Below are 15,693 nucleotides of genomic sequence, written 5' to 3' on the forward strand. Positions count from 1 at the left end.
GGCGGCCTCGGACGGCGTGGACGGCGTGGCCTCTCGACGGGCGACGGCCGTGGGAGCTGGTGGTCCGTGACTTCGGCTGTGCGGGCGGCGAGGTCTCGGTGGACGACTACTACGGTGGGTCGGGGTGCCCCGTCACCCGACGTGCCTGCTATGATGAAGTCCGACGCCTTCTCCGGCTGCGGGCGCTCCCCTGGCCTGTCTTTGGCCGGGTGGTTGGGACGGGGGCGGGATCGGGGGAAACCCTTGGCCGTCGGCGGAGGCCACGACAATGGCGGCGCCTTGTGGGCGTCGATTCCCTTCTTGGAGGCCTTGTCGAGGTCCTATCCCGTCTCTCACTGTGCTTTCCATTTGGGCGTAAGCTCTAGTTCCCCTTGTGGGCGACGGCGTCGTCCCTTCGTCGCGTTCCTTCTTGAAGGCGTCGCCTGGGGTCCCCGGAAGCACGGTGGGTGCTTCGTGGTGCGTGTGAGGTGTTTGGCGGCGGCAATGTGTGCGGAGATTTATCTATTCTACCGCTGATCTTCATCCTGTGGTAGCGCTCCATCTGCTTGGTGATGTTCTAACGTAGGTGGTGGTCGTCATTTGGCGTCATGGTGGCGTTGATGGCGGAGGGCCTGCCAAGGATGGCACCTCAATTTGCTTGGAGATGGTCCAGTGGAAGATGGTGGAGACGACACTTGTGAGTGCGTCAGACCGGTTTATACCGCAGACCCGGTATGTGGCTAGGCTGGGGATTCCGGCTTTCGATGTTAGGTTTAGGTGAGTGGTCTGGGTAGGGGCCCAGCTAGCACCCCTTCATCATATGGATAGGAGTAGCGGCATATGTTGCCTAGTTGGTGGATTTAGACTTATTGTTGTAACACTTTGTAAGGTCCTCGGGAATAATCAATAAAGTGGCCGTATGCATCTTCCAGATGCAGAGGCCAGGGGTCATCCTCCTTTTCTAAAAAAACCTAAAATCAGATCACCAGATTATCGGGTTGTTGTTGGAGATTGATAAAAAAATCATTGATCACCGTCACCACTCACAACATCCAACCTTGGCTGGGTCATATCACAATTTCTTAACCATTCAGCAAAATCTCATGCACCACACGCGCAACGACCCTCGCAGGGCCACGGACGTGGCCAATGGGAGCAGGCCATGCAGTCCAAGATCAGCTCGCACTCGAGTCCGCCGAAATGTAATGGACGTGCGTATCTTCTGGCCTTGTCAGCTATATCTCACTCATAGCCAGATCTATGCTCCCCTCACCTCGGATACGACGCGACCGGGCCAGCCTAGTTATTTTCGGCAGTTTTTCTTTCTTTGTGGGTTTTCTTTTATCCGATTTTTTACTGTTTGGGTCCATTTTTTCTGTGTGATTGTCTTTGTTCACTTTTGAGTTTGGTTTTTTTCCTAGTTTCTTCAGTTTTTTTCCTTTTCTATTTCTTTTCTTTGTTTCTTTGGTTTATTTTTGTTTCATTTTTTCGGTTTTAAATGATTTTCTTTGGTTTTACTTTTTTTTTCATTTTTTCCCTTTTTCTGCAACACATGCTACATTTTTATTCATATTTAACATTTTTCAAATACATGATTAACATATTTTCAAATATATGTTTTAATATATAATTTTTTTTCATACACATTGTACATTTTTATATACATTAGGAAAACAAATACATGATTAAGGTATTTTAATGTCGACTTTTTCCATACACATTCGTACATTTTTTGTATAAATTAATAATATATTTGTATACACGTTTAACATTTTTCAAATACATGACTAACATTTTTTTAATGACATATATTGAAACACGTGAACATTTTTAAAATGTCGCAAACATTTTTTGTATGCTTTCTACATTTTTTGAATACTACAAAACCACCTGTATATTTTTAGCCTAACAATTTTTTTATTGCATTGACATTTTTTTCAGATTCACGACTTTTTCAAATTATTTTTATGTTTTGGAACATATTTATTTACAATAATTTCGAAAATAAGAACAAAAGTATACAAAAGAACAAAGGAAAAAAAACAATGGAAAGGACGAACTAACCCGGGGCAGCCCATTTATAGCGCACGCTCCTTCTCGCGCCAAGCGACACATGTTAAACAATCGATTTTGTTGTTAGACTCAGAGATATAGTAGTATAAGGTAGGAGGCGTGCAAAGCGAGATGCCGACGTGCTGTGCAACGGGACCACAGGTCACTGTGATGGACCAAGGAGCTCCTCTGTTGTAGTCGTCTTTTCGAAGATCGAGGGCGACGCCGATGAGGTGCTGGTCACCGACGGCACCGATTACGCCGGTGTGGATACTGACCAGCCCCTCTCCAGACCGAGCACAGGAAACCAGCGCCATTTCAACCAAGAGGACGAATCATTTCATCCAGTTATACTTACAGTACTGCATTGTTTCCATTTTTTAGACCTCGCTTTCACTGTAACCAAGCAAGCAGGGCACACGCCGTACCCCATTCTAAACGAAGTCGATCCACACTGCAGTAACAGGAAAAAGTTCAGAGATCCATTGTTTCGAAACAAAAGTTCAGAGATCGTAACAGGCTTCAAACATTGTAACCGGGCACACATCATAGCGCTCGATAGGGCGTCCGCACTGAACAAGCAAACAAATACATCCAAACCGCGCTTCACTCTCTGACAACCGTTCACCAAGCGAATGCATCTAATCCACACATCCCACTTTCTCTTCCAACGCCAGGACGCGCTCTCAGAGGAATCAGCTCTTCTTCCACACGGCATCAGCATCTGCGGATAGATGAAACAACATCAACTTACCATATGAACAAAGGCACCAATAACAAGCATCAAATATAATAATATATAGATCGCTGTGTCTGATGCAAGCAGTTGACACTGGATATTTGCAACGAGGTGCCTATCACATTATCAGGGAAAAGGACTTCAACCGTGTATTTTGCAAACATGCTGATGAACATATGGCAGTAAGCCACAAGCCGAAATTTCTATGTGCGCATATGATTAAGCAGCCTAGAGTTTATACGATAAGAATGCACTACACTGAGGTTTGCGTTTGAGAAACCGATTTATCAAATAACGAAACAAGGCCCATGGCAGGTGCAACAGCTGCGGAGCTTCAACAGGAAGATGCAGATTTCAGAGGAGACATTAATGAGGCCAGCAAGTGTGTAGATGAAGAAAGGATATGATATAGCAACACAAGGACTTATTAAATACATCTGACCAGGGAAACAAAAGCAAATGTTCAGTGGTGCATCCATGTATACAACTCTTTTGTTGTTGTATGTCTTGTTTTTCTTTTGTCTATAAGAATAAAGTTACTTATGTAGATCAGATGTAATAATACAATAATATCCTTATGCCTATGATTGTACTATATGTGACCTCCTCCTTCCTGTTTAGCAGTTCAACAGCAGAAAATCTACAGACAACCGAAAAACAATTTTTCCCCTTCGGGCTGCTGTATACTACTGATATATGGAGTAATCTGTAGTGGATTGTAATCACATAAAAACAAACTGCTAGAACTGCTGTTCAGAGCAGAAACATGGGGCTGTTGTAATTAGATGATTTCGACTCATACACAGGTTATATACCAAAATAGAAACTGGAACTTGGAAATGACTTGAACAGCTCGACCAACTCATGTAGTAGAAATTTCAAGCCCAATAGCAACTCTGGATTACTAACAATATTTAACAGTAATGAACTAGTATCAAACTAGGCAGAGTGGAAAAGCAAATTATCATGAAATAAATACCTGAATCATATATCTTTGCTGTGTAACACTGGGACCATGTTAAATAAAATTAAGCAAATAACATGCTCACCACTTCATATAGTTGGTGCACATAATGATGGTGGGAAACCAGCATATAGTCGACCAGATAAGATGATTTTGCTAAGCTCAGCGAACAACTCGACCTGCAACGTCTTGACGTCCACCGAAAATAACCCAAACATCACCTCCTCTCCTGAAGATGTGATGTACATCGCTCCTATGAGCAGGTATCCCCCGCCTACACCAAGCAGAACAACATGATGCATTTCCGGCAACGGGATGACCTTCTCCAAGTGCCATTGGTTATTTCTCAGAATGGAATACCTCAGCCAACATGGTTCATACATGTTACCCCTGTCATAGACTTCAGCGAGCATTCCGAGCATTCCTTCTGCTGCCTCAACAATGACGAAATTGCTGCTCCATCCTTGTTCAGGTGGTAGGTTGACAGCAGAGAACTCCATGGCACGTGTATCAAGCAGAACCAACTTGTTCAGGAGGGGAAAACGCCAACAGAAGCATCCGTGGACGAACTGACGATCTGAGAGCCCATCCTTGGTGCCTTCAAGTGGAGCAAACGTAGCTTGAGCACTCCATTGGTCAAATGCAAGAGAATGCCACTGCCAATCCAAAGAGGAGAAGACGAGCAGCAGCAGATTCATTCTGCACTGCAGCAAGCACATGACCCTGAATGATAACGGGTCCTCTTCATCATCGCCGGGAGCAAGGAAAGTCTCCAGATGGAGGAGGTCCGGTTCACTGACCAGCGCTTTCAGGTCGCCGGGGACGGCGGGCAGCAGGATGTAGCGGCCGTGCACGGGGTCGCACACAGCGAGGTCCCTTACCGAAAAATAGCGCAGATGAGAGCTGCCGCCTTTGCCTGGGACTGGGGCGCCGTCGAGGAGGGCGCGTCCGTCCAAGAAGTCAATCGCGCTCCAGGTACGTCCGGTGGTGGAGGGGAGGAAGGAGGAGCAGGAGAAGTCGAAGCCGGCGAAGGCGCGGGCGGCGAAGGCGGAGGGGTGCGGCGGCTGGGCCGGGATGAAGGCGCTGTCGTCGAACGCGCCGATGAGAGGCGGCGGGTGGTGGGCGCGGTAGCGACGGAGGAAGGCGTGGTCGGTGATGAGACGGCGGAAGGAGGGGCACGCCGCGGAGGCGCGGGCTAGGTCGGCAGCAGTGGGGAGACGGAGGAAGATGTCGCGGAGGAGCTCGTCTGGGGTTTGGAAGATCGGCGTCTCCGGCAGCGGTGCTGGATGCGGCGGCGGCATCGGGCTGGCCGGCGGGGAAATTGGGGATCTACAAAATGCTCAACCTTTTTTTTTTTGCCAGGCAAATGGGTGTCTCTTGTACGGCTTCTACGATGGGCTCTGCAGATGGATGAGCCTCCAAATGTTACACGCCTTATTAATCATCAAATCGACTCAAAAAAATATTAATCATCAAATCAACTCAAAAAAAATATTAATCATCAAATCGACTGAAAATTTGCCTAAAAAATCAAATCGACTCAAAAACTTCGCTCGCTATGCAATGTACACCCACCCATCAGACCAAATCATCCGTCCATCAATTCCATCCATCACCACCGTGGACATGTTGCTGCCTTAAACCTTTTTGCCATCGTCATCACCCCTGGTGTCCAAACCAGAACCAGAACCTTGGACGCCATCAATGCTACAAGCACGACCGCTTCAGCCAAATTTGTTAATAACCAATCTGGATGTCAGGATGCCGGAGGTGAAGGACATCAACGAAATGCCCTTCACCGTGATTTGTTCCGTCGTTTTTCATATTTCTGCTTACTGATTCTTATGGATATTTCATTAATAACGGCTCAGTGACATGCAATGGGAGCGAGTAGGAAGCTTCTTGTTTCGCTCCACGTGGAGGCAAGGCCGTCGAGGCAGTCGACGATGCACCTGGACGGTTTCTTGGCGGCCGCCTCCACTGCCGCCTTGGCGCCCACCTAGATCGACATTCCAATTACGTCCTTCACCTTCGGCGTCCTGGCCTCCAGCTTGGCTAGGAACAGATGACTGCACTGAAATTGGGCCGAAGCGGTCGCCTATGTTGGGTTTCTAACCTTCACGCTCAGGCCGGGTTCTGGTTCTGGTTGGACACATGGGGTGAGGATGACGGCAAGAAGAGCCAAGATGTAGGTTTAAGGCAACGACATGGCCATGGCGATGATGGATGAAATGGATGGACGGTTGATTTGGTCAAGTGGGTGGGTGTACATTGCAGCAAGCGAGCGAATTGGCTAGCTGGTGTTCCCCTTCTTATATATACACCTAGATAGTAGCCCATACATGTATGCCTGACTGCTTATACTTCTATGTGGACGTCCAATTTTATAGGCAGGCAATTAAGGAGGAGCTAGCTAATTAAGTTGTGGCCATGGATCCATAGACTTGTTCTCCCTATACCTAATATAGATAGAGAAGCTCGTTAGCCTGTTTAGCTTAATAGTTGGTCTCCTTCAGCCTTTCCTATACTAGATGACCCGTTACACCCATGGCACAAAAGGCGAGAGTGAGCCGAGTATTCAAACCATGCATACGTGATTAATTTAGAACCAATTTAGGGCGTGTTCGGCAGCCAGCTTCTCCAACTCCACGATTGGAGCTGAGCCGAACGCTCTGACTCCGCGGAGTTCAGAATCAAGAAGCCAGCTGCCCGCGTAGTGTAAAGACGGAGGAAACTGAGAAGCTAGCCTTTCCCGGCTCTGAAAATTGAGGAAGCGGGAGTTGAGACATATTACAACCATATGCCACCGCCAAGTGAGTCCCTAGCATACCGGTTTGCTCATTCTGTTTCTCTCCCCGATTTTTTTTCTCGTGCACGACCAGATGCACAGGGAGATGCACAAGGAGATGGATGCTGGGAGCGGACGGGCTGAACGATTTCCCGGATAGACTGGGCCACATGCGCTTAAATGGGCCGGAGGCCTGGTAGAGCGACCAAATATAGAAGCTGTCGTGCCGAACGATTTCTCGGTCGCCACATGAAGTGAGAAGCCACACGAGAAGCCAGATTTGAGAAGTTTTAGAGAAGCTGGGAGGTTTCAGAACACACCCTTAATAGATACTTATACCCATTACATGGTACTATGATAGACTAAAAGAAAGTAATGTGATCACTTGATAATAGCATACATTGGTTTTATAAAGCAACTATGGTAGCAAAGATGCATTGTATAGCTGCCAACTGGAAAGACCAGGACATGGAGGTGAATAGTAACTGCTTCATGCTATGATGTGGAGTGTTCTCTAAAATCTGATACTGCTTGCACTTGCCCCCGAAATGAATAGTAATAATTTTAAGAGGATAAATCACTCAGAGGTTTGGTTCCTAATTGGAGCAGCTAAAGAAGCAAAGTAGCTAATCTTAGTCTGTATATCAAACATTGTTTGGAACAGTTGACAAACTTATGTGCCTCGAGATCTGGTGGGGGATTGATGGATTATGGATGGGCTTAGACCCATATAAGACAATAATCCATGGTTAATCTCTAAGGCACATGCTTGTGTACGGCAAGTGGTGGGAAGTGTGAGAAGTTTAGTTCCATGCTGCTACAGTAAGAAGAGTGAGACCTCTTTATAAGGGCTGCTCTACCACTTGCTATTGGAAGCCTGAGAATAGGAGTTGTACACGCGCGCTCCTCCTTCTCTGCCGCCCGCCTCGCCTCATCAGGACGCGCGCGCACGCCGCGGGTTGTGGGAATGAGCCGAGCTGAAGCTTATTTTTGCCGCTCAGGAATGGTTAATTAATTATTAATTGTTTAACGAGTCTTACGGAAGCGCCACTGACATTGGACCGTGGGCTGTTCACGGACTCGGTCGTGGGCCTGGCCCAGGGCCATCTACCTGATGGCCTATTAAGAAGGCGCTGGCCAGTGTAGTGAAACCTAGTTCAGTTCACTCACTCCCTCTCGCGTAACCTAGCCGTCATGTACTGTTCCTCACTCTGTGCTGCCTCCGGCGACCCCATCCCGACGGTCGCGTGCACAGTTGGTCGGGAGAGCAGGCGCCTCCGAACCCTGTCGTTTGAGATCCTGCCCGGGAAAACGGTAATAAGGTTTTTGGGGAGCGTCTCTACGCGACTGCCCCCGATCCGTCCCCGTCTTCGTCCGCCTCTGCTTCCACTACTTTCTCTACATTGACTCCATGGCTGACGACGAAGTCGTCAAGAAGAAGGCCTTGGCTGATGCCGAGGCTGCTGCTGCCGCCGCCGCGTTGGCCTGGCCAAGTGGAGGGTGTGATTCATTCATCCCCTATCTGCTCATTCATGTGTTGGCCGTATATATGTTGTCCATAGATGTTTTGGTTCTATGTACAGTACGTGCTCACATGTTTAAGTATCGATATGAGATGCATACCGTATTTGCTATGTTTATTGTTTACTTGTGAATTAGATTAGTCGGAAAAGTGCTAATATTTCAACAGAAACATGTTGTACATGACGAACTATCATATACTCAATTTTATGAGATGGAAATAGATAAAACTAGCTGAATTGGCACTGGCTTGACCATTGGACTAAGTGCATATATCCTCATAACTCATAACATATTGTTGCTTGAATCCCTTAGCCACCGGCCGAGCATCAAAGTGATCAATGGATCCATCGACGTGCACAAAAAAAAACATCGGTGTCATATACTTGCAAAAGAAGCTCGGAGTGCTTCTGTCTAGTCGACTTGTTTTCCGTCGCGGCTGAGCTCCCTGACCTAGATAGTATATGCACCCAAAATAGAACATTGCGGGTTACTTGGCAAGTGGTCATGATTTCTACTCGCACATGGTCCAGAATCCCCACCCGTACACGGAGAGCACACCTACTCAGAAGTGAGAAGATCACTCTCACACGGTCACACCACACGTGTACGTACATGGGACGGCCGACGACGGGATGAAGCAAAATTTCGTATTTTGACCATTTTCTGAAACTTAGTCCAAATCAAACTTTAATTTGTAAAAATTTCGAGATCTGACCCTTTTGCTATCCCCAGGGTCCATGGCGGTAGGGTGTAACAGCCTACCGTCAGGGTCCCTGGTGGTAGGAAACACCTCTATCATCAAACAGGCTGGCGGTAGCATGTACAACCCTACCGCCAAGGTGACCGGCGGTAGGCACGAGCACGCATTGTGTTTCATATTTAAGAAAAATTTACGGTAGGGCATGCAAACCTATCGCCAGAGGCCTTGGCGGTAGGCTGTTATAAGACTCCAACAATAAGAAAAGGGTTAAATCCTGAAATTTTTACAAACTAGGATCAGATCTGGACTAAGTTTCAAAAAAAGTCAAAACACGAAATTTAGCCACGGGATGAACCGGACGTGATCGTCCATCCAGCAGCGAATGCACTCTGATCGATGAGTGTGACTGCTAGGCTAGTCACGGCATATGTTGAGATCTGCATTAAGATTACGTACTCCCTTCGTCTCATAATATAAGATGTTTTTTAACATTATATTAGTATGAAAAATGTCTTACATTATGAAACGAAGGGAGTACTAATTAATGCAGTACTAGACTGTGACTCCTAAGATGATGAAAATTACTTAGGCGCTTCTCGTTTTTTCTTTGTGTGTGGATGCCGAAGTATCACTTCTAGTTTAGCGTGTACCACATGAAGGGTGAGTGCTTGTTGCAGCTCCCCAGCGTTTTTCTAGATGATATATACTCGATGTCAGTGAACAGCACTTTGAGGCTTTGACGTGCTCTTGCGTGGTTATTATCACGCTGGATGGTACTGGACATCTCATGATTTTTTGACCGAGATGCTCACATTTCTGATATGCTTCTTGAGAGTAACTTTTGGGGCCTAGAGGAAAATAAATTAAAAGTAAGTTAGGGTGTTTTCAAGGTTTATTGAAAATTCAAAAGTATTGGAACATGTGGTAATTAAAGTATCCTCTAATGGATAAAATGAACACAACCCACTTGTCTGATAAATGGCATCATAAGGGCCAGCCAGAGTACCATCACAATGGATATAGAATCGATCTCACAACCCACATTGATTAAGAGTAGGCGTCCGGGCGCCTCACCACCATGAAACACTCTGGTAAATAAAACTAGAGTCAAGAGCTTCAGATAGATTAAGGTTCAACGGGGATGACTATGACTTTAGGGTGCGGGTTCTTAGGAGCACATGCATGAAGATTTTCTAAGCTATCATATACAAGGTCATGCGGGCTCCTTGTGAACGCATCACCATTATAACGCAGATCCTCGAATGCACAGTCCATCAAGCAATCTTGGAACACCTTGTTGTATTTCAAAGCCCTAGTGCCCCTCCTTTTTCCCACAAGTATAGAACCTTGTTAAAATCACTGCTGCTCCCGTCGCACCAGCAACAATCCCTCGCGTGGTTCTCGCGTTGGTGCCAACAATCCAAAGGTCGTCCGGTGCCAATGCCTTGCGACGCCACAAACAACCGCCGTGGTCGGCGGGGAAGCGACAAAGGACTCCGCCATCACCGCCAAAGCTCCCCTGCACACCAACAAGGTCTCGGAGAAGAGGTCGCCGCAGGATCCATCAGCCACAGCTACTGCTCGGGCAAAGAAGAAGGTGGCGACAATGGCGATGGCCCCGCCACCGACGATGCCTTCCATGGTGACAGTGGCTCCCCCGACACCGCCTAGGCCCTATTCACCTCGTTGCCCACCACCACACGAGAACAATCCGTTGTCACTCGTCACCACAACTGCAGGTGTCCCCATGGGCGGAGGATGTGCACGCATTAATTTTCGTTCTAACCCCGAAAACACACGGCTGCAATCTTAATGCTAGTATTGTGTATATATTAGTCCATTCTAATTAACTGGGATAATACTAATATTGAACTTTGTACACCCATTTTCTAAACTTAGCCCCGCCACTAGGTGTCCCCAACGTGTGCGGTGAAATGCCTAGGAGGTAAAAAAATATTTTCCGTTTTTCCCATTGATTTTAATGGGATACATTTTGTAGGCAATTATGATGTGATGTGACTGTATTTTATTCAAATTTGATGTATGTAGTGCAAAATCCTTTTTGCAATATACTTGTGTTGCATCTCAAAATTTTCTATAAAAAGATTTTGCATCCCAAGAAATTCCCTTTCAAGAATATGCATTGCAAGAAAAGCACGTTCTTGACATGGAAGAAGAGTACTTTGTTGATGCAGTTCCAAGGGGAGAGGTGGGAATTACACTACCAAAGAGGAAAAAAATGTTCTGTGACGTGTGAAAGAAGGTTGGTTTTGAACCGCACATCCGTGTCGAGCAACCAATGCCAAGTTATAGGAAGTGTATCTCTAAGTACTTCATGGCACGCAATACTAGTGGCATCTATCTATTGGAAATTTTGCACCAACGTCGATGGCAAACAATATCATCGGAATGCCAATAGTGTTTGGTATGCCTGGCACAAGTTGACTGTATGAACCCGAGGGGCACAAATACCAACGATAAGATGATTGTTTGTTTGCATTCGTCCATTATTTTTTCATATCATGTATGGATTGGTGGCTAACTTCTTTTCTCACTTGTGGTATGTAGCTCAACATTGCTCAAGAATTGTTTAAGGGCCGAGGAAAATGCAAGGGAAAATGTTCAAGGAAAGGCAAGAGATTCAATTTGCACCACTGTTGGACAGAGAGTGGAGATGTTTAGAAGTGGAAGAACCGCAAATACAATGAAATTCCAAATAAGAAGTCAAAGAGATCGGTGGAAATGCAACACAAGGTGACATCGATAATGATGCATCAAGTGCCATGGACGAAAAAAATCCCCACTCCAAACTCGGATGCTAAGAAGAGGGCCGATGGTAGGATGAAAGGCAAGGACAAGATGAAGAAGGGAGGAGACAATGACTACAAAGAGTCATTGGACAATATCATGGCAATAAGGAAGGTATATGGCTAAGGCAAAGAAGACCTTGAGAGCCAAAGAAATGGAGGAGAGGAGAAAGACTAGAGAGAGGAGGTTGGCAATAGGAAAGGTGGGTGGTGGCCAAGGAGAGGAGGGCCAATGTTGATGAGATGAAGGTGGCCTACGAAGGAAGAATGTGACGCCCCGAGACTGATATGCCAGGTGTCTTCCAGTTATTCGCTGTTGTTGTTTTGTCATTCGCTTGCGTGTTGCATCTTGTCATGTCATCATGTGCATTTCATCATCACGTTTTCAAAACTTGCATCCGTCCCGGTCTCCTCGTTCTTTCCGTTGTTCGTTCTGAGCCCGAAATAGTATTTTATAAGTGGCCGGAAAATATTCTCGGATTGGGTTGAAAGTTGGCATGTGGTCTTATTATAGTGTAGATAGACCGCCTGTCAAGTTCCATCGCATTCGGAGCTCGTTTGATAGCCCAACCGTTAAACTATAGAGACAATATAGTCAATCAAATCGTCGGACGTTTTCGATATCCGGGACTACCGCCGGGCCTCTTCTTCTCTTCTCTGCTCTCAGACCACCTAGTTTCCCCTCCACTTCGGACCGCACGATCGCGATCCGAGGGTCCAAAACGGAGCAAGCCCCTCTCCAAACCCTAATCCTAGCCCACCTACTATAAATAGACCCCATCCCCTTCCAAATTGGGTCTAAACCTAGCCTAGCCCCTCCCCAAACCTCCATCCACCACATCAACCTCGAAGCCCGCGCTGCTAACCAGATCCAACCACCCCCTCCTCATTTTCCGGTGCCCTCCACCTCACACCCGCCACTTGGCGCGCCCAGATTGGCTCAGCCACCGCCAGCAGCCGCCTGTGGCCACTCGCAGGCGGCCACGTGGCCTCTCCTCGCTTTTCCCCTGTCTCCCCGCGCCGCCGTGGACCGCTCAGGCTCGCGCAAGGCCCGCCCGAGCCCATCCAGGGCCCGAGTGCCACTCCGGCCGATCTGCATCGCCGTGCTGCTTTTCCTCGCTCGATCCCGATGAGAACAGGAGCGCCGCCGCCGGCCTCTCGTCGCCGCTGCCTTCCCCTCATGCCTGTGTGCCTTTTCCACGAGACCGGAGCCCTCGTACCCAGGCGTCTCCGTCGACCCTGCTGTCGGCCGGCGACCTCGTCCGCTGGAGCTCGCCTTCGCCGGCCAATAGCAGCAGCAACCGGCGCGCCCCTTCCTCCTCCTCGTCGCCCTTCACCTGGAGCTGCCGGAGTCACAAGAGGCCGCCAAGTCCCGCCGTGGTCGCCAGGGCCTTCCCCGACCTCGATCCGTCAAGTCCGCCGGCGGGAGCGGCCTTCACCGCCCAGATCCATCAATGCCTCGCCTCTTCTTCGTTTCAGTCGAGGACGAGCGCTCCCTCGTCGTCGTGTTGACCGCAGAAGACCCGCACCTGGGCCGTGTCTCGCGTGAGGTCCACCAATCGGCCCAGCTGCCAGGCCCAGCGGCGCCCGGCCTGCCTGGGCCTCTCCACCAACCGACTGGACCTCAGCCCACTGGGTGAGACCACCCCAGCGCCCCCCTTTTTTTCTTTCCCTATTGGGCTTCCTGCTCAGATGCGGTCCGTATCATGTTTTTTCCCTTGGTCGGATTTAGCTAATTTATCCAGAGACTTTCAGTTTTGCAGAAACACCCTTGCACTTCATGCATATCCTAACTAATTAACCGTGCATCGGATTAAAACAAACTTTATATGTAAAATGTCTAGAATTTTGTCTAGTTTAATAATATCCAACTTTCATCCATGTTTAAAATGTTTAAACCACTGTTTTTTTAAATTTTCTTAAATAACTTGTTAAAATGCTTTAATTCATAACTAAATAACCGTAACTCAAAATTTAATAAACTTTATATGTAAATGGGGTGGAAAAATGCCTAGTTTAACATGGTGACCTTACTTTGCATGTCTAATAACTCTAAAATTATGTTTAGGGCAGAACAATACCAAACCTAAAATATGCATATGGGGATTTACCGGAATTGTTGTTCGTTGCTTCCGGCCTCATTTAAACTTGACTAGACAGGTAGTTTTACTTTGCTTCACCCTCTTGCCATGTTTAACAACATTTAATATTGTTGGTTATATAAACAAGATCGAACTAAATAAGTCACGTGGTGTTTCGTCAATATGCAACGGAGTTGCATATTGAGCTCCACTTAATTTGTAGGGTTGTTTGTGCACTTTGCCATGCCATGCCTCATTAAACCGGACATGCATCATACTTGTTTGCGCATCGTGCCATGTTTATGTGATGATTGTTTACCATGATTGTTTGCTTCTTTCGGGTGTTGCTTCTGCGGGTTGGTTTCGATAATGTTGTGTTGTTCCGATAATGTACTTCATGGCTCGCTCTTTTGCTATGCCTATGCTACGATACCTACCACTTGCTTATCATGCCTTCCATTTGCCATGTCAAGCCTCTAAGCCACCTTGTCCTAGCAAACTGTTGTTTGGCTATGTTACCGCTTTGCTCAGTCCCTCTTATAGCATTGTTAGTTGAAGGTGAAGATTGGAGCTTGTTCCTTGTTTGGAACATGGATATTTTGTTGGGATATCACAATATCTCTTATTTAATTAATGCATCTATATACTTGGTAAAGGGTGGAAGGCTCAGCCTTATGCCTGGTGTTTTGTTCCACCCTTGCTGCCCTAGTTTCCGTCATATCGGTGTTATGTTCCCGAATTTTGTGTTCCTTACATGGTTGGGTTATAATGGGAACCCCTTGACAGTTCGCGTTGAATAAAACTCCTCCAGCAAGGCCCAACATTGGTTTTACCATTCACCACCTAGCCTTTTCTTTCCCTTGGGTTCTGCAGACTCAAGGGTCATCTTCATTTTAACCCCCCCGGGCCAGTGCTTCTCTAAGTGTTGGTCCGAACCAAGTAGACTGCGGGGCCACCTCGGGGCAACTTGAGGGTTGGTTTTACTCGTAGGATGTCTCATCTGAGTGTGCCCTGAGAACGAGATATGTGCAGCTCCTATCGGGATTTGTCGGCACATTCGGGCGGCTTTGCTGGACTTGTTTTACCATTGTCGAGGATGTCTTTAACTAGGATTCCGAGCCTGATCGGGTCTTCTTGGGAGAAGGAATATCCTTCGTTGACCGTGAGAGCTTGTGATGGGCTAAGTTGGGACACCCCTGCAGGGATTTGAACTTTCGAAATCCGTGCCGCAGTTATGGGCAGATGGGAATTTGTTAATGTTCGGTTGTAGAAAACCTGAAGTTTATCTTAATTAAGATACATCAACCGCGTGTGTAGCCATGATGGTCTCTTCTCGGCGGGGTCCGGGAAGTGAACACGGTGTTGGAGTTATGCTTGGCGTAGGTTGTTCTAGGATCACTTCTTGATCATAGTTTACCCCTCATGTCGTTGCCTTCTCTTCTCGCTCTCTTTTGCGCATATGTTAGCCACCAAATACGCTAGTCGCTTGCTGCAGCTCCACCTCATACCTTTTACCCTACCTATAAGCTTACATAGTCTTGATCGCGAGGGTGTGAGATTGCTGAGTCCCCGTGACTCATAGATACTTCCAAAACCAGTTTGCAGGTGCCGATGATACCGTGCAGGTGACGCAACCAAGCTCAAAGAGGAGCTTGATGAAGATCGTGTTCATTGTGTTGTTCTGTTTCCCGTTGATCAGTAGTGGAGCCCAGTTGGGACGATCGGGGATCTGTGTAGCATTTGGGGTAGTCTTATTTTATTTTGGTTCTGTAGTCGGACCTTGATTGTATCTGGCTGATGTAATGCTTTATCCATGTAATTGTGTGAAGTGGCGATTGTAAGCCAACTACGTATCTCTTTCCTTTATGTATTACATGGGTTGTGTGAAGATTACCTCACTTGCGACATTGCTTACAATGCGGTTATGCCTCTAAGTCGTGCTTCGACACGTGGGAGATATAGCCACATCGTGGGCGTTACAAGTTGGTAATCAGAGCCTTCCCTGACCTTAGGAGCCCCCTGCTTGATCGAATCGCTGGCGTTGTTGAGTCTAGAAAAA

General features: G+C 47.2%; 1 protein-coding gene across 2 annotated transcripts; it reads right to left on the reverse strand.

The window, feature by feature from the left end:
* Nucleotides 1-2,491: 2,491 nt before the first annotated feature.
* On the reverse strand, nt 2,492-6,005 carry LOC123063577 (uncharacterized). Of its 2 annotated transcripts, XR_006430402.1 has the most exons (3): nt 4,095-6,005; nt 3,820-4,008; nt 2,492-2,755 (listed from the first exon to the last, which is right to left on the reverse strand). XR_006430402.1 is itself a non-coding variant. In XM_044487399.1 (2 exons), the coding sequence occupies exon 1, from the start codon at nt 5,033-5,035 to the stop codon at nt 3,824-3,826; it is 1,212 nt and encodes a 403-aa protein (XP_044343334.1). In that variant the 5' UTR covers nt 5,036-6,005; the 3' UTR covers nt 2,492-2,755; nt 3,820-3,823. The 2 variants fall into 2 exon arrangements, 1 of the variants encoding a protein (XP_044343334.1); XM_044487399.1 differs by having other exon boundaries at nt 3,820-6,005.
* Nucleotides 6,006-15,693: the final 9,688 nt, after the last annotated feature.

Source organism: Triticum aestivum, chromosome 3A (assembly GCF_018294505.1).
Source record: "Triticum aestivum cultivar Chinese Spring chromosome 3A, IWGSC CS RefSeq v2.1, whole genome shotgun sequence".
NCBI lineage: Eukaryota > Viridiplantae > Streptophyta > Magnoliopsida > Poales > Poaceae > Triticum > Triticum aestivum.